The 18,863-nt window shown below is 48.9% G+C and overlaps 1 protein-coding gene across 2 annotated transcripts; it reads left to right on the top strand.

The window, feature by feature from the left end:
- The first annotated feature begins 3,517 nt into the window (after window positions 1–3,517).
- Window positions 3,518–18,470, top strand: NOX1 (NADPH oxidase 1). Of its 2 annotated transcripts, none has more exons than XM_067549758.1 (13): window positions 3,518–3,562; window positions 10,195–10,290; window positions 10,780–10,890; window positions 11,981–12,065; window positions 12,615–12,763; window positions 12,891–13,072; window positions 13,444–13,576; window positions 14,933–15,025; window positions 15,271–15,506; window positions 15,622–15,784; window positions 16,039–16,185; window positions 16,503–16,627; window positions 17,612–18,470. In XM_067549758.1, exons 1-13 carry the CDS (start codon window positions 3,518–3,520, stop codon window positions 17,736–17,738), a joined length of 1,692 nt encoding a protein of 563 aa, XP_067405859.1. In that variant the 3' UTR covers window positions 17,739–18,470. The 2 variants fall into 2 exon arrangements, with proteins under 2 accessions (XP_067405859.1, XP_067405860.1); XM_067549759.1 differs by having other exon boundaries at window positions 3,518–3,566; window positions 10,199–10,290.
- The last annotated feature ends 393 nt before the right edge of the window (window positions 18,471–18,863 follow it).

The following is an 18,863-nucleotide window of genomic DNA, read 5'->3' as shown; positions in this document are numbered from 1 at the left end:
TTGGGACGTCAGACCTGGGAAAGGCAGATGGGCCTGACACAGACCCCCGACAGGCTAGTGACAGTCCTGTTCCCTGCTGAACCAGTCCTGGCATCACAAGCACTCAGCCCTTAGGCCGTCCTTTCATTTCTAGAGGACAGCTGGGGGGTTGGAGAGTTTGGGTAGAAGGCAGGTTACTCACCCATCCATTTCTGATAGGCCCATCACCATGGTCCTTACATCCCCTGCGGTGCTGGGTAAAACCTGAACATCTGGGCACCAAATACCAAATGACAGGTATGTTCCCAGAGATGGAGAGCAGCGCTTGTGCTTGAGCCTCCTGGGCTGCAGCATCCTAAGGGTTAAGTTCCACTACTCAGGTGCATTCTAATGTCCTCTCTGGCATGAGAGGTACATGTCATTCCCCACACCTCCCCCCCTGTACTGCCCAAGGCCCAGTCTGCACTGTGGGTTTGCCCCAGTTATTGGTGTCCAGCCACTAGCAGGGCTGAACTAGTGCATAGCCCTAGTGCTGACTGGCTATGAAAATGCAGCAGTGCAGCCCACCCTGGTTTTAACTGTGCATACAGAAGTGCTGGCTGTTCGGTGGGGAGCGGGGTTGCACCAGTGCAGCTATACCACCAGGTGGTCCCTGATGGCTTCATCCCCAGCATAGATGAGCCTGTGCTTCCTAGAGCCTCTAAACACAAGTGTTGGGCTGGGGGAAGCTGTGTCCACCTCAGCCCATTGATTATCAGCTGCCTCCCACACAGGCAGGCCAGATTGGGGCAGGGGATAGTTCCATGGGGACATAAGGCTGGGGTGGGAACAACCAGACACTGGCATCTAGATGGGGAGAGAAAAGAAACAGGGCCCATCATCCTCGCGTCCCCTCTCAGTCAATTCTTCCTTTCCCGGGTAGGAGCAGGGGCATGCTACAGTAAAGGGAGGGTTTGAGGAAAACAATTTTCAGCCCTTGGCATCCCCTAGTCATGGCCCCTTGACAGTGATTTTGTTGTTTTCTAGTTGCCAGCTGCAGGCCCAGCGATGCACTGTTGGCACCTGTGCCACAGACAAGGCAGTGCTGTGAGCTGATGAGGGATTGCTGAGTGGGCCGGGGGCAGAGGCGGGTGTGCGCTGGAGTGAAAGGGACACTGGCTAAGTACCATTCGGTGTTGCAGGGAGCTCCATTTCCACAGGGAAGCTTTTTGTTGTCCCACTCAATAACCAGTAACATCTACCTGGATTTTGTTATTCAGTATTTACAGCAGCCCCAAGGGGCCACAACAGGGATCAGGGCCCCATTTGTGCTGGGACCGGTACAGGTCCATAGTAAAAGACAGTTCCTATATCAAAGAACTTACAGTGGGGACCCAGAGAGGAAAATTATTTGCACAAGGGCACCCAGCTGATCCCTGATGGGGGCAGACACAGAACCCAAGTGCCCTGATTCCATATCTGGTCCCCTACCCAGAGGCCCACACTAGTTCCCTTGCTTGGTCTTCCACTGCCCTGAGCACTGTGGGTCTGATTGTGGAGAACTGCTGAGCCCCCTGAGCTCCAGCAGAGGTCAGTGAGAATGGCATGTGCTCAGCACTTGTGCAAACCAGGCCTAGATGACGCTGCTTCTCATTTCTTATCCTAGGTAGCAGGATCGACCCCGACCCCTGCTCCCTCCATAGCAAAGCTGACACTGTTTTAATTAAACGATTACCACTAACCTCGTTGAACTGTGCAGTTAAACCCTCCCTTTTGTATTTTTCTCATAAAACGACCCCGGCGGGGTTGGGGAGGGGGCAGATGGAGAACAGGCTTTACCTAGCACATCAGATTACTGAATCTGCAGCCTGCCTCCTGCAGGACCTGCTGCTTTGGGAGAAGGTGAAAAGCCCCATTCAGCGTCTGGCCAGCCATGGGATGCTGCAGTGGGGGAGAGGGAAAACCTTTCTGCCCCCTGCAGGTGATTATTATATATGCCCTGAAGCACGTGATGTAATTAATTAACTAGGCAAGGCTACCGATGCTATCCTGTTAGGAAGGGGCTGCATCTAAGGTGAGGAGATGATGTTCCTTCTGCCCGTCTTTGAGCATTTGGCGTGCACTGCCACGCTCACACGAAACAGGCCCTGGGGGTTGGTATTTCCAGATTTAAAGAGACCGTGGCCTCTTGCTGAGTGTTTTGTTTCATCACGGCATGAAGAGTGTTGCTACCAGTCTCGCCAGGGTGTCCGAGACCCAGCCTCAGCTACCCACACCGCCTTCAAACCTTTAACCCCATTTATTCAGCCCTCCGATGGGACAGGAAGCTCAGAGGGGGGATGTTGCTTGGACTGTTTATATTTGGTGGTTCTCTCTGTCACGTCTGGCTCCCATCCCAGGACGAGGCATGAAATGAAGCTGCTTCACAAACCGTGGATGTGACAGTAGTGTTGAACTCTCACCTGGCGCTGTCCAACCGTGGCTCTGCCAGGGCTTTACGGAGGTGGCTGAATATCACCATCCCTAGTTCACAGGCAGAGCAAAGGGAAGTGACTTGGCCAAGGTCACACAGCAGCTCAGAGGCAGGCATGGGAGCTGGAACCAGGTCCCCTGATTCTCAGCCTGCTAACCTTGCCACGCTGCCTCCCACGACCATGTGGTGGGGTTATCCTCCAGTCCACGGCCCCCCTTTCCACAAGTGCCTTCCGGAAGGAGCAGGGAAGGCATTCTTCTCCCACTTGCCTCAGAAATGGACTCAAGTGGGAGCACTCCCCACTCTCAAAGATCAATTAGCCCTGTAAAGTATCCCCCCCCCCCCCTCCGTAGAGGTGAATTAACTCGGCAGGGGCACATTTTTTTGTGACGTAGGCACTTGTCAGTTAAGAACTAATCAAAGGCCCAACTCATTCTGGAGGGATCACCAAACAACCACCAGACTAACGCATTTCTTTGACTAGTGAGCTGTCCCAGAGGTGAAAGGCTGCGTATCCCATTTAACAGATCCTTCCACCCCAAATCATGAGATTTTTCAAAGTAATAATGCGGGGGGTGGAGGGGCTTTTGGTTTCTGAGCTGTCACTCAGGTCACATCTTCCAGCTTCTCTCTGCAAGCACTTGGGCTAGAATTTTTATTTTTTTATTTATTTTTTTTTAAATAGAAAGCAGAGAATCTCTCAAGACCATTTGACTTCAGGAGCTGAGGCTTGAAGAAAAACAAGTATTGTGAGACTCGCCCTGGCTTTGCTGATGGTGTAAAGCAGTCAGGCCCTTTCTGGGAGAATTTGATTGAGTTTAGAAAGAATAATGTTAGCATTTCCTTAATGCAAGTCTAGTGGGGAAACCCCTGCAGCTCCATTCCAATGGGCCAGGCAGGGCTGTGAATGCCGGATTTCCTGTCAAGTTTATAAAACAGGTGAAACAAGTGAAAAAGAGAGACAGAGTCACAAACAGATCCTGAGAGATACAGAAAGGGGGCAGAAAAGGCAAATCCATCTGGACACACACACAGACAGGCAGCCAGAGGAAGAGTGGCAACCACACAGATCACTGTAGAACACCAATGGGAAACTGGGTTGTGAACCACTGGTTTCCAGCTGTGGTGATCGTAAGTGACTTTTTACTTATATCTAGATAGAGATTCTTTTTAAACCATGAGGGACACATTTAAAAAAAAAAAAAAAGATATCTAGCACTAGCTGGTCAGAAAGAGAAATGGCAAACGCTGCTCATTTTGTACAACTACCTGTAGATTTACAGAATAAACCTGAATGAAATAGACTTATGAACTTAAAAAGATGTAGGCCAATTCAGGACACCACTTCAACACATTCTTATCTTTAAGCACATTAAGAACGTGATGAAGTGCTGTCCTGAATCAGGTTCTCACAAAACACCACATCTGGGGCTTGCTTGGAAGGAAAATAAATGGGTTGGCTAATTAGACAAGGTATAATCCATTGAAACAAGAAGGAAAAAGGAAAAGTTAATTTATAGCATGATTCAATTGACTTGGAATGAATCACACCAAGAACAAATTTGGCCTGAGGTATTTTGAAAACCTGTATTAAAAAAAAAAAAAAATCCACACAAATCTTTTTATGATGTTCAAACTAACTGATTAAAATCTACAATATTTATTATTCAACAAATAATTTATTCTTTGAATTTCACCTTTTTCCATTAAAGAAAGCTTAATGATCAGATTGTGAAATTCTCAAATATTTTTTTCCCCAAAATGATTAGTGAATTGCTTCATGAAATGTTTTCCCCAATGTGAATAGCTCATATAACATAAGACTGGCTGTACTGGGTCAGACCAATGGCCCATCGAGCCCAGTATCCTGTCTTCCAATAGTAGTCAGTGCCAGTCTGCCAGATGCTTCAGAGGGAATGAACAGAACAGGTAATCATCAAGTGATCCATTCCCCATCGTCCATTCTCAGCTTCTGGGAAACAGAGGCTGGGACACTTCGCATGGCTTTGCATCCCTGCCAATCCTGGCTAATAATAGCCATTGGTGGACCTATCCTCCATGAGCTTATCTATTTCTTTTTTGAATCCTGTTATAGTCTTGGCCTTCACGACATCCTCTGGCAAAGAGTTCCACATACCGACTGTGCGTTGTGTGAAGAAATATTTGCTTGTTTTAAATCTGACGCCTATTCATTTGATTTGGTGACCCCTAGTTCTTGTGTTTTGAGAAGTAAATAACACTTATTTAGTTTCTCCACACCAGTCATGATTTTATAGACCTCTATTATATCCCCTCTTATTCATCTCTTCTCCAAAATGAAAAGTCCCTTATTAAACTCTCCTCATATTGAAGCTGTTCTATACCCCTAATCATTTTTGTTGCCCTTCTCTGTGCCTTTTCCAACTATCTTTTTTGAGATGGGGCAACCAGATCTGCACACAGTATTCAAGATGTGGGCAGACCATGGATTTATATAGAGGCAATATGATATTTTCTGTCTTATTATATCCCTTTCCTAATGATTCCCAACATTCTGTTTGTTTTTTTGACTGCTGCTGCACATTGAGTGGATGTTTTCAGAGAACTATCCACCATGACGCCAAGATCTCTTTCTTGAGTGGTAACAGCAAATTTAAACCCCATCATTTTACATGTATAGTTGGGATTGTGTTTTCCAATGTAAATTGGATCGCCTCTAAAGCCTTTTCTAAAAATTGGCATCAAATTAGCTATCGTCCAGTCATCTGCTACAGAAGCTGACTTAAATGATAGGTTACATACAAATAGAACTTAGCAAAAGTTGAAATTTCCACTGGATGGGAAATTCCAATATTTTGGCATTTTTTATCATCCCTCATTGGGGCGAAATGTCAAGATACTGAAATTTCTCACAGAATGAAAATGCTGACAGATTTTGATTCAGAAATGAAACATTTCATTTTGATATTTTTGATCTAAACAACTGAAATTTTTATTTTGGTGTGTTGAACCGAATCAAAAACTTTTGCGTTGAACCAGCTGGGCATTAAACTGCATCAGCGTGTGGTGCTGCAGTGCCTCAATGGAGTTCTAGTTCAGGCTCCCTAGTTGCAATATATCTCCCATGATGCACCAGTCACGTGGACTACCATGATGCACCATGTAATGTGGTCAGGGGAAGAGATGTGCTAAGGCCAAAGAGACAGTCCACAGAATAGAATGCGGGACATGAAACATCCAAACCACCACTCCATTAATGCACTGTGGCACCTTAATGTTGAACTGACATGAAACAAAATGTTCGAACACTGTTCAATAAACTTAGATGTTTCAATGTGGGTCAAAGTGCCTCAAAACAAAATATTTCATTTTGATTTTCCTGACAGAAAATTGAAACATTTAAACAAAATTTAAATTTTCCTATGGAAATTTTAGATTTTGTGGAAAGTACTTTTTCCATTGAAAAAATAATTTTGCAAGAAAATTCCTGACAAGCTCTACTCACAACCAGTGTGCTGCAAATATTTTATATCTGAAATATAAAACTCATTCTGTGTTGGTCAGTCACTTAAATCACCTGTGTTTCTGGCTCCTGACTGGACAACTGATGCAAATAGCCAACACATCATGCATTTAGAATGCAGAATATTGTAATAGAATATACAATCTGAAATGTTGCTTTTAGGAAATATTCAGGCTTCAAATTTGCTTTTTGGGAGTATTTGTACTGTGAAAATTAGACTGCTCAAATGTTTGTGGAAAGTCAAAGCAACAAAAGACGGGGCAAATACAGTTACTGTACATCAAAATCCAGTTTTCAATTCGAATGAATATTCACAGATTTTTCCTCAACTATTCTGTCAGCTCAACTTTTATTACATCTAAGTATTTCTTCCGAGAAAACTAGAAAACCCTGCTGCCATGTCAAACATTTTTTCTATTTCCCTTTCCTCATTCTTTATAGATGAAGGACACCAGAATGACAACAGTATAATTTTGTTAAGAATTTCTCTTCCCCCTGCTTAGTCCCAACCCAGGGTCATGATCTTTTCATTCTTACATCATCACAATTGCTTGCTGTGGAATCCACTTCATAGCCTTTGTGAGAAAGAAACAGTGGAAATGATAGAAAAATAGCACTGTACCTAAGGCCTTGATCTACCAGGGCCACACACCCCAGTGGACCCCTTTCTCCTTCACAGAGCCCCATGGACCCATGTTCCACCTGTACAGAGCCTGTTGTAGGATTAAGGCCTAAATAGTTTATTCATTTTAGACTGTAAGATCTTCAGGGCAAGGACTATCTTCTTGCGTTAAACACATTGGCAGCACTTTAATAATAAAGGAATTCAGGCAGGTGTTGAAGCATTTGAGTAGCCCCATTGATGTTAATGAAATTACTCATATGTTTACACATAAGAAGAAGCATCTTCCTACAGTGGCCAAATGCTGTTCCATACAGTGGCCAAATGCTGTTCCATACCCCTAATCTGTAGTTTTTCCATCTTTTTCGAGATGGGGTGACCAGAACTGCACACAGTATTCAAGGTGTGGAAGGATGTACAGTATTTATGGTTCATGGATTTATATAACAACATTATAAAATTTTCTGTCTTACTTTATCAATCTCTTTCCTAATGGTTCCTAACATTCTGTTAGCTTTTTTGACTGCCGCTGCACATTGAGTGGGTGTTTTCAGAGAACTATCCATGATGACTCCAAGATCTGTCTTGTGTGGTAACAGCTAATTTTGACCCTATCATTTTGTGTGTATAGTTGGGATTATGTTTTGAAATGTGCATTACTTTGCATTTATCAACACTGAATTTCACCTACCATTTTGTCGCCCAGTCACCCAGTTTTGTGAGATCCATTTGTAATTGTCCACAGTCTCTCTGCTTTGGACTTAACTATCTTGAGTAATTTTCAATCATCTGCAAATTTTGCCACTTTGCTATTTTCCTCTTTTTCCAGATCATTTATGAATATGTTGAACAGCCCTGGTCCTTGTATAGATCCCACTATTTACTGCTTTCCAGTCTTAAAACTGACCATTTATTCCTATCTTTTGTTTTCTCTTTTAACCAGTTAGTGATCCATGAGAGGACCTTTCCTCTTATCCCAGGACTCCTTACTTTGCTTAAGAGCCTTTGGTGAGGGACCTTGTCAAAGGCTTTCTGAAAGTCTAAGTACACTATATTCACTGGATCATCCCTGTTCAAACGTTTGTTGACCCCCTCAAAGAATTTTAATAGATTGGTGAAGCATGATTTCCCTTTACAAAAGCCATGATGATTCTTCCCCAACACATTGTGTTCATCTATGTGTCTGATAATTCTGTTCTTTACTGTAGTTTCAATCAATTTGCCCAGTACTGAAATTAAATTTACCAGCCTGTAATTGCCAAGATAACCTCGGGAGCCTTTAAAAAAAAAAATTGCATCATAGTAGCTATCCACCAGTCAACTGGTACAGAGGCTGATTTAAGCAATAGGTTACATACCACAGTTAAGTTATGCACATGTTTATGTACCTTCTTGAGCTCTGTCCAACGTACCCAAGTTACCTCCTAATAAAGTTCATGGGACTTTTGCTCGATAAGGACGGATGAATTTGGTTCAATCATCATAATAAAACAAAACAATTGTAATGATAAAATAATATTCTAAAATGATAAATACATGTTCTTTCAGTGTTTCTCATTAGGGTTCTGGCTGGCTAGTGTCATGGTAGCATCTATCCAATGAATAGTAAATACTTTGGGTGCTTTGCTAAGAATTTCCTATATTATTTAAATGCTTCCTTCTGCTTCCCTTTGAACTCACAGCTTCCCACACACTGACTTCATGGGAACACTTGAAATTCCATGGACAGTTTTGTTTGCAGTGGTATTGCAGCTGTGTTGGTCCCACGATTATTGTGTGACTACACCTACCAAACACTCAGCAAGCTAAACTATAGTGTAAGATGAAAGAAGTGATTTACAATGTCCAGTGAAAATGGGGTCAGATTCCAATCTCACTTACAGCGATGTAAAGCCAGTCACTGCACTGAAACTAGAAGTTACTCTGAATTTACACCTACATCACTCAAAGCAGAATTTGGCCCAGATCCTTAAAGGGGGTTAGATGCCTAAATGCCTGGCGGATCCTGCAACTGGCTCTGTGTAGGCAAACTCTGCATCCATGCTGAGCTGCTTTAATGTCAGCTGTCTCCGCATGGGCACAAGGGTTTGCCTGCACACAGCCAGCTGCAGGATCAGGATCTAATTCAGTGGCCAACAGTTACCATAGACACCAGAGATCTGAGGTGGGATTTTTGGGGGACCCCTTGAGGGATTTTGCCTCCCTTGACATTTGTTAAGTGTTGTTATTGCTGAGGAAAGGTGCTGGCCTGACTGCACTGGAGATGGAAGTCCTCTGCTGATCCACAGAGCACGGACAGCTTAGGTGCTGGCAGGGCTGGCTTCCTCCCAACAGCTGCTACCCTGCCCTGGAGGGGTGAGGGTTGAGAGGGGAACTGTCTCCAGGGCCGTTCAGCCAGTGCTCAAAGAGTGTGTGTGCTGGGGGAGGGCAGAGGCTGGGTTTGCCAGGAGTCTCAGACCCAACAAATTAAATAAATGTATAAACACTGAGTCGGGTTGCTGAGGGGTGCACTTTAAATACTGCCTAACCAAAGCAGAATATGATGCACCCACCACTTTTTTCAGATCATTTTAAGCACTGCCCCTGGCCTTGGCTGAGACAGAGGGCCAGTACCAGATATGCCAGAGGGTGGTGGTATCAGCACTTCTCCACTGGGAGCGAAATGGAGAACCAGCAGCTCCTCTCACCTAGGCGGGATACAGCCCTCAGATACCCACGAAGTGCCTGTCGCTGACCTGATCCGACAGGCTGAATGGAAACACTCTGAACAGCAACATGCTCGTGTTTGGGGAGGGGGGGAGGGAGGGAAAGGAGATGCTCACCCCTCTCACCAAGATGCTGGGCAACACGACTGCATTCCTCCCTGGGGCTGTGAACAATTGCCCAAAGCCTAGGCCTCAGGAACAGTGATACAAACAGAAGCAGCGGATGGACTTTCTGTTAGTCCTACCCCCGTCCCATCACCTACAGAGCAAATAGCCTCAGATAATGGGCAGTAGCAGGGACAGTCCCTCTTCATTTCCCCCACAGTTCCCCGGGACTCACCTGAGGACTTAGCAAACCTTGGCAGTGCAGACAATACAAGCATCTAGAAATGGAAGTTCCTTCAGTCTGGCAAGGCTGTGTGTCCTCCTCAGCATCCAGCTCCCAGTGACTTCAGTAGGAGCTGTGGGTGCTCTCACCTCAGAAAATCAGCCCTTAGCATTCTGGAGGGTGCAGGGCCAACTCCTGCTCTCAGTAACACCAGCCCAGCACTGAGCTGTCCCAGCTTCCACTGGTCTCAGGAAGCCCCACTGCGCCTCAGAGCGTCAGGCACCAAGTGTCTCAGACTGGCCTCCAAAATCAGTGAGTAGCTCGGAAAAGACTGCTGTGAGCGCTCACTCTGCTTTGTAATTAGAGGCAGGGATTACAGCCCATGGGCCACATCCTCAGCTGGTATTAATTAGCATTGCTCTACTGACTTCACTAGACCTATGATTTATGCTGGTGGAGGAGCTGGCCCTCCGGCATTTTCTATTACATTAGCTTTTCCCATTAAGGTTCACTGAAATAAAGTAGACAGTTCTTTTGTTGTCCCCTCCCGTTTGATTGTGGGGTCATTAAATTGCCATTTAACTGTCTTTTCTTCCCCCTTTCTAGGCAGCTTGGTTGGGCCTGAATGTTTTCCTCTTTGTATATTATTTCCTGCTGTTTGACAGGGATAAGAAGTTCTACTACACTAGAGTGGTGCTTGGGGTAAGGACCCTCTCCCCTGCCCCTCTTATGCCAGGCATTGAGCTTATCAGTGCGGAGTGTGTTTCCCATCCAGAAATAGGAAGCCTTTCCCATCACAGCCCCCCTTCAGGCTGGAGATGGGCCAGGTGTGCCGACTCCTCGTCCCCACTTCTAGCTGGTGCTGCTCCAAATGGGGCATGCAGGGAGGCCATTCGTGGCTGTGGCCCCTCTGGGATTGCATCAGCACAGTTGGTCTGGTGCTCTGGGAGCTCTGCTGCCTGGGGCAGAGCACTAGTCAGTAGTTGCTGACATACAGTGGCACCCACTGCTGGGAGTGAGGGGAGGATGGAAAAATCCCACCCTGTCTAGGGTGTGAAGGGCCCCAGCCCCTGCATTAAATCCAAACGCAACGTGGTGTGTACAGTGATGCTGGCTATCAGTGGGCTCCCACAGAGTGAGACTGACACTGTCTTTGCACATCCTTGTTCCCCACTCTCTCTGCCTCTCCAGTCTGCTCTGGCATGGGCCCGGGCATCTGCAAAATGCCTGAACTTTAACAGCATGCTGATCCTCTTACCAGTGTGTCGCAACCTGCTCTCCTTCCTGAGGGGCACCTGCTCGGTAAGTGACCAGCCGTGCCCCACCCTTGCTTCCCATCCCACCGCATGAATGTTCACCCACACTTGGGAACGATTCTGGCACTCCTGGCCAGTCACTCCCAGCACGACACAATCAGCAGCCAGATTCCAAAAAGTCAGGAGATCGGCCCCAAAGTCATTTACAAACATCACCGTGTGTTTGTTGGTCAGATGTGGCCTTGAAACTCTCTCTGCCCTCCCATGTGCATGCCTGCCTGCCTGCCTGTGTGTGTGCAAGGGAGAAATAGTGCTTGCCAATGTGGCCACATTTATGGGATGAGGAGGTTTTCCTGTGGCTTCTGCTGCTGCCTGATTGGGGAGGGGGGGTTTTCAGCAGCTTCCCAATGCTTACAATTCTCATTAATTACTTCTGCCCCCCACCCCGCCACCTGGCCCTCTCCCAGCTCAGCAATTAATTATGACACCCCCCCCTGTTCATTGCACCACCACTTCTCCTGCAGCTCCAGGAGTTCTTCAGCCTCCTCTCCTGGACCTGGGAGGGCTGCAGCAGCCCAGTGCCTGTCACCCCTTCCCCAGGCCAGAAGGGGCATCTTCCGAGGCTCTTCATTCACCCCCTCTGCATCCTCCCAGGCTGGTGATGCAGGGATGGAGGGGCAGGGAGTGGGCTGACCCATGGCGCGTGGGTCCCCTACTGTGAGAATGGTGTTGTCTGCTCCCTCCCTCCCCTACCCAAAAGGTTTTCCGGCTACTGAGGGGCAGCATGGACCTCCTTCAACAGCTCTGATTGACTGCTCTTCCTCAGGAGGTGGGGAAGTGGAGGAAGGCAGCCAATCAGAGGGGGTGCAGTGCGAGCTCCTAGTGCTGATGCCACACTGACTCCAGCAGTTGGGGCCAAGGTGGATGCCCTCATTGGCTAGAGCTGGACGCGGTATGCACCTGGCCTCGTGTGCCACTGCGCCTTCTCACCCTGCCCCCACACAGACCCCCTTCCCCCACATGGGGGACGGGCTGGCCCTGCCCCACACGGCCCCCCCTGCCCCTCTTGCCCCCACCGCAGCCTGTTCCCTTGAAGCAGCCCCACGTTTGCTGACCGTTTCCACTCCTCCCCGCAGTGCTGCAGGCGCACAATGAGGAAGCAGCTGGATCACAACCTCACCTTCCACAAGCTGCTGGCCTACACGATTTCCCTGTTCACAGGTAACTGAGCTGCCGCTCAGCACAGGAACGTGCTACACCAACCAGCACAGCAGTGGCTGGTTCAGGTTCCCCCTGGCCTGGGGCAGGGTGTGTGGATACCTGGGCCCTCCGGGGGAAGCTAATCGGGTCTGAGCTCTGTCTCCACCTGATGAGCATGGATTTTATATCCCAGAGGGCAATGGAGTGGGGTGCTGACCCTTTCCCTGCAGGCTCTGCTGCCTTGGCTTGCAGCAAGTCTCTGGGGTTATGTCTACACAGCAATTAAATACCTGCACCTGGCCGTGTCTGCTGGCCTGGGCTGCGGGGCTGTCAAACTGCTGTGTAGACACTTGGGCTGGAGCCCAAGTACTGAGACTTCATGGTGTGGGAGGGTCCCAGAGCCCGGGCTCCAGCCCAAACATCTATCCAGCAGTTTTTAGTCCCACAGCCCATCAGCTGAGTCAGGCCAGCCATGGAGGCGTTGCAGGTGTTTTAGTCCAGCGTAGACATGCCCTGGGGGATGGACTCCCAGTGTCTAGGTTCCAGTCTCTCTGTGTCTGTGATATTCAGCTGTTCACATCATCGCCCACCTGTGTAACTTTGAGTGGTACAATGACAGCCAGCAAGCTGCAGATGGGAGCCTCTCCTCCATCCTCTCTGACCTGCACCAGGATAAGGAGAGTAACAAGTGGCTAAACCCCATCCACTCCAATAGCACGGTGAGTGTCCCGGGCCTGCCTTGGGGGATGTGAGACCCGAGTTGGCTGCCAGAGGGCACCATGGCTTCATTCTGTGCTACCTGCTGACTGTATGTGACCATCCCCATCTTGCTGCGTTGCCTTGCAGACTCCAGCATATGTGACATTCACTACCATCCCAGGCCTGACGGGCGTGATCATCACCGTGGCGCTGATCCTCATGGTCACCTCCTCCATGGAATTCATCCGCAGGAGCTATTTCGAGGTCTTCTGGTACACGCACCATCTCTTCGTCATCTACTTCGCCGGCCTTGTCATCCATGGCATCGCGTAAGGCACCGCACAACAGCCACGTCACTCCCAAATGCTATCATACTGGCGGGCTCTGTCACCTCCCCATCTGTCCTGCACTCCCCACTTCCCACCCTGGCGTGCGACTCTCACACCACATCCCTGCTGCAGCCGATCATCTGTCACCCTCCCCACCTCCCACCCTAGCATCTGTCACACCCTCACTTTACTCCTGACCCTCTTCTGACTGTCCTAGCCTCCCGTTTTCCCGCAGAACATCCTGCTGTCACATGCTCGCCCATCTCTAGCTGAGCGTCTCCCCTTCCTCTTTTGCTGAGCAATTCTGAAGGTGAAGCAGGGAGGTGGGCTTGGGTCAGGAGAGCCGTGGTGACATTTCTCTCTTCTCCCAGCGGTCTTGTTCGTGGGCAGACAGCAGAGAGCTTGGAGGAGCACAACCCCGAGCTCTGTGCATGGGACCCTACACAGTGGGGCAGACATAAGGAACTCTGCGAAGAGCCTGAGTTTGGGAGCATCCCAGCTGAGGTAAGAGTCCTTCCAGCAGAGAAATTCGCTGACAGGAGGCGACCCTGAGCTAACTGACAGATCTCTCCCTTGTAGTGTCGGGAGCAGTGCAGTGCAGCCACTGACAGTCTCATTTGCTATGGTGTGATGGGAGAGAAGTTCTCTGACCCTCCTAATTCCTTCCCCGTCCTGCCACTCACCCCTCCCAATAGAACAAGCTCCCTAGTCCCACCTCCCTAACCCACTCCCTGCCAAGTATCCCACGTGGGGCCCTTCGCTGCCTGCCTGCCTCAGCCCTACTCCACTCTCCAAGTGTTTCTTGCCAAGAGACTCCCCGCTGTGCAGTCCTGGCCAGCCCATCTTTTCCTTGCTGGTTCCCAGCCTGACAGAGCGGGTAAGAAATGGCAGCAGCACAGATTGGATCCGCAGCAGCAAGGATGCAGGGCAAGGCTCCCACTGGGCAAGAGCTCCAACCCGCTGCGCTGGGGGAGCCCTCAGTGTCGGCTAGCTGGGAAGTAGCCAGTTCTCAAAAGGGCTAAGAAGAGGGGATGACATTAACAATATGTGCAGCCCTCTGTAGAGGGGCTTGGAAATGGAGCTTTTCTCCTCCTCCTGAACTGAAAGAGTAGAGAGAAGTACCCCCCCCCCCTCACTGTAACCCGCACTGCACTAGAGAGCATTGCTGACAGGAGCTCTTTGCCAAGCTGGCGTGGATTGCACGGACACCTCCTGAGCAATGGCTCTCACCCTCCGCCCCAGCCCGTCCCTTTCTTACTGCTTGGACCAAGTCTTGAAAATGCCACTAACCCCTCCTCAACAGCAGTGGTGGCAGGAGAGGGAGAAATGACTGTCTCCTAAGCCTAAGGCTTCCTGTCATGAAAGTACAAGAACCAGACAGAGTGAATATGAGTCACTGGTTAGAGGAGCAAAAGGGAGGCAGAACATCTGGGTTTTGTTCCTGTCTTTGCAACCGCATGGCCTTGGGAAAGACACTTCACCTCTCTGTGCTTCAGTTTCTGCCTCTTGAAAATGCAGATAATGGTTCTTCCACCTCACAAGGCGGCGTCAGCAAAGTGTAGTGGGGTCCCGAGAGGAAAAAGTGCACAGACCCTATGGTGACGGGAGCAGGACGAGAACCTGAATTAGCGTGGGCAGGACAGTGGTCTGTAGGTATAAGGTACTAATACCAATCCTGGTGCACCCATGGCGCCCTGTGCCAGCATGGAGCCACGTCTCCTGTGCCAAAAAGCCATTTCTCCAAACATTAGGCAGGAGCGTTTGAGCCAAGAATCTCCCAGAAGAGATGCCAGATCTCCCCTTAGCTCCTCCAGAGATGGAGCGGCCCTCACAATATGTTACTCGCTTTTGTCTCCACAGTCCTGGAAGTGGGTGCTGGCCCCAATCCTTCTCTATGTCTTCGAGCGGGTCTTACGCTTTTGGCGTTCCCGACAGAGGGTCGTAGTTACAAAGGTAAGGGATGCCTTGGCACAACCAGTCCCCCTCCTCCAGTAGCAGCCTCTCCCAGGAGGAGTCACAGTAGGAAATGGAGTAGAGGCACTGCCTGTGGGCGCTCCTACCACTCCAATCCCAGTAGGCTCCCTGGCTGGGATGCTCCCAGCTACTCCAGGCTCAGCCCAGCACTGTAAGCAGTGGTGTAGCTGGCGTGGCAGCTGGGTGGGACATACTCATGGTTGGCTGATGTGCCTTTCCCACAGGCTGTCATGCACCCATCAAAAGTGTTAGAACTACAGATGCACAAGAAGGGCTTCAGCATGGAAGTGGGCCAGTATATTTTTATCAATTGCCCCTCTGTCTCGCACCTGGAGTGGCATCCTTTCACCCTGACCTCTGCACCAGAAGAAGACTTCTTCTCCGTCCACATCCGGGCAGCAGGGGACTGGACAGAGAGTCTAATCGATACCTTTCAGCAGCAGAAACCAAAGACACCCAGGTAGGCCAGGGCGGCATTAGAGTCAGGAAGCCAATAGAACTCAGAATTTTGTGATACAAGGGGATGCAGGAAGGCAGCGTCCTCCTCTTACCGGGGCCCTGCCTTGTTTTACCAGGATAGAGGTGGATGGCCCCTTTGGCACAGCCAGTGAAGACGTGTTCCAGTATGAGGTTGCCATGCTAGTAGGAGCAGGGATCGGGGTCACGCCCTTTGCCTCTGTGCTGAAATCAATTTGGTACAAGTTCCAGCACGCGGACCAGCATCTCAAAACTAAAAAGGTAACCAGTGTAATGGGGGAAAGGCTGGCCCTACACTGCCTTTCTGACCTGCAGTCCCAGCAGCCTTTTGTGTGCCCTTAAAGTACAATGTCCCACCTTCCCCAGCATTGTCCTAGAGGGTGAAGCTACAGCCTTCCTGGTGAATCAGTCCTTGTTGTACAGTAATGGACTCGCTCCTCTGCTCCACCGCAGTGCACAAGCTCTCCCATTCTCAGTAACGTCTCTCTCGTTCTCTTTGTGCTGCCGGATCCCAGATCTACTTCTACTGGCTCTGCCGGGATACAGGTGCATTTGCCTGGTTCAATGACCTACTCGCCTCCCTGGAGCAAGAGATGGAGGAATCTGGCAAAGCAGGTTTCCTGAACTACAGACTCTTCCTCACCGGCTGGGACAACAGCTTTGTGAGTCATAAATACCAGAGGGTCCTGATGGCTGGAGGAGAGGTCACAGTCTAGGAGGGGCAGAACTCTGTGGCCAGAAGGGAACAAGGGAGAATGGGATGTAGCTAGGGCTGGGAAGAAGGTGAGAACACTGGGTTAAAGGCTAGACAAGGTGAACACAGGTACCAGGGTGGGGATTCAGCCTTTTAACCCATCAGGGAGCGTGGCAGCAATTGAGGCCAGGCCTCTTGAACGAGGGCTCCTGCAGCCTGTCGGTTGGATTCCAGGCACTGGCAGGATATCTGCCCGGTTTCACTTCTTGTCTCCTGTAACTCCAGGCTGGCCACGCAGCTTTCAGCTCGGATAATGACACGGATGTGGTGACGGGTCTCAGACAGAAAACCTCCTTTGGGAGACCCATGTGGAGCAGTGAGTTTTCTGCAGTAGCAACTGCCCACCCCAGGTGAGTGTCTAGTGACCTGGAGACCAGGTTACTAGAGCTGGAAATGTCTCTTCAAGCTACCTGGCTTCTTCCTTAGACTGCATGCCCAGCAAGTCTAGGGCTGCTTCTGTAAGCACAGGTGTCAAGTAAGGACACTGAGAATGAGCTGCGTATGCTACAGCACCAGAATGATTGGATTCATAGGTGAGGGACCATTGTAATCATCTGGTCTGACCCCCCTGTATAACACAGGCCATAGGACTTCCCCAAAATAATTCCTAGAGCCGATCTTTTAGACAAACAGACAATCCTGATTTTAAAAAATGCCAGTGATGGAGAATCCACCACGATCCTTGCTAAGTTGTTCCCATGGCTAATTATTGAAGAGCTCTCAGATTATTGGATTTTAATGGTGTGGATTATTTTTTGGGGGTTTTTTGAGGTGCAGGGCTCCTACAGCTCCCACTGATTTCAGGTGGAATCATGGGTGCTCAGCATCTCTGAAAAGGGGGGGGGGTGCTGACCCCTTTGGAAATCTTAGAGACAGACTGCGGATCCCCAAAGGTCCGTGGACCACAGGTCGAAAACCACTGTTCTGTAGGATGATGGCAAATAGTCTTCTCAAGGGAAACACTGGGAAGAACTGAAGGTTTCCTGCACTGATCACAGATGCCCTGCACAGCAAAATCCTTCTCCATGGCTCCTCCACATACAGCTATCCCTTCTGAATGCTGTAAAGAGGACTGGAGTCTCCTCTGAGGTAGTGGTGGTGGGTGTAAAGAATGTTAGGAGTTAAGTGTGCACATAGTTGCAGAGTTCCCTGGAGCTATGGGCTAATACATGTAATGTAATTCATTGGGCACACTACCCCATCAGCAGGGGCCAATGAGTGACTAGGATGGGGACATGTTCTGAAGATGAAAGCAGGTGAAGGGCTCTGTACAGAGCCCTGGGTGGGCAGATTGTTTCTCCCCAGCACTAACAACTCCTTTCTGTTTTGTGCAGGTCTGTGGTGGGGGTGTTCCTCTGTGGGCCTGAAGCTTTGGCAAAGAGCCTGCAGAAGTGCTGCCATCAGTACTCCAGCCTGGATCCTAGGAAGGTCAAATTCTACTTCAACAAGGAGAATTTCTAAGCACCAGGAACATGGTGACTACATGTATGACACCACAACCTCCTAAAGCCATTATCTGATCCTCTAGTGCCTTTTAAACCTGAATCAACATGGCCCTGCTGAGGGTACACTGACTGATGCTACCAGGAAATGCTGCCATTCAAACCATGTCTTTCCTAACTACTAAACTCAAGAAGGAAGTGATCTTCCGAAACACTGCATTTCTCCAATGGAAGTGTCCTTTTGAGTTTTCCACCTTGCACGTCCTTTGGAGGGGAGGCGAATGGTCTTCCGTCACTAGAGGTCAGCACCGGTCTCCCTTGCAGATGGAATTGAAATGGACTTTCTGGTTCAATCAGTATTATCTTCTAAAGTTTGATTGTGGCACCTGTACAAGGGACCGACAAAAGCTCACACTGATGACTAAACTTGATTTTGACAGTGAGGAATTCCAGGATGATGAACTCAGTGGAAATCTGCTGGGGAGGACAGAGGTCGTTTGTAGTGGATCCAATAAATGTTCCTGTAAATAAAGTAAATAAAACTTGCTTCCCTTGTAAGCAGCTTGGGATAAAATCCAATCCCAGTGAACCACTCTGTCCAATTTAAGATGTAAATGCACTGCGTTTACCTACTGCCTGTATCTGTTGCACCTGTGCTCTGTCTGCAATAAATGTAAGAAACAAAGGGTAATAAAGTCAAATTGCCACCTACCTTCCCAACCAGTTCTGTTTGGTGACGCTGTGAGCAGAACCCTTTAATATTCTGTCACCCAGTAGACACAGCAGAAAGGTTTTAATGACTATACAGAGTGACTCACAAGAAAGAAAACTACTACATACTTGAATGTATCCAGAAAAGATGAAAATCACACTACCAGGAATGGGAGGCACCTTAAATGATACAGCAGCCACAGTTGATCTGCCAATTGATAGCAAGGGGGCTTAGCAATCTACAATGGCATTTTTCATACCCAGGTCAGCAGTCAGGAGTGGTAGCGACTGAAAGATGAGCTACCACTTTGAGCCCTAGAGATCTTCCACAGAAGGATAAGCCACAAAGGTGAGGGCTGGGTGAGAACAGTTTCAGTGTAGCTTTCTCGGCTACACCCAGTTGTGGCAGAGTGCTGCAGTTCCGTGTTACACC

Source organism: Emydura macquarii, unplaced genomic scaffold, assembly GCF_026122565.2.
Source record: "Emydura macquarii macquarii isolate MOO-44397 ecotype Brisbane River unplaced genomic scaffold, CSIRO-AGI_Emac_v2 contig_1253, whole genome shotgun sequence".
Lineage (NCBI taxonomy): Eukaryota > Metazoa > Chordata > Testudines > Chelidae > Emydura > Emydura macquarii.
This window is presented reverse-complemented; position numbering and strand designations above follow the sequence as displayed.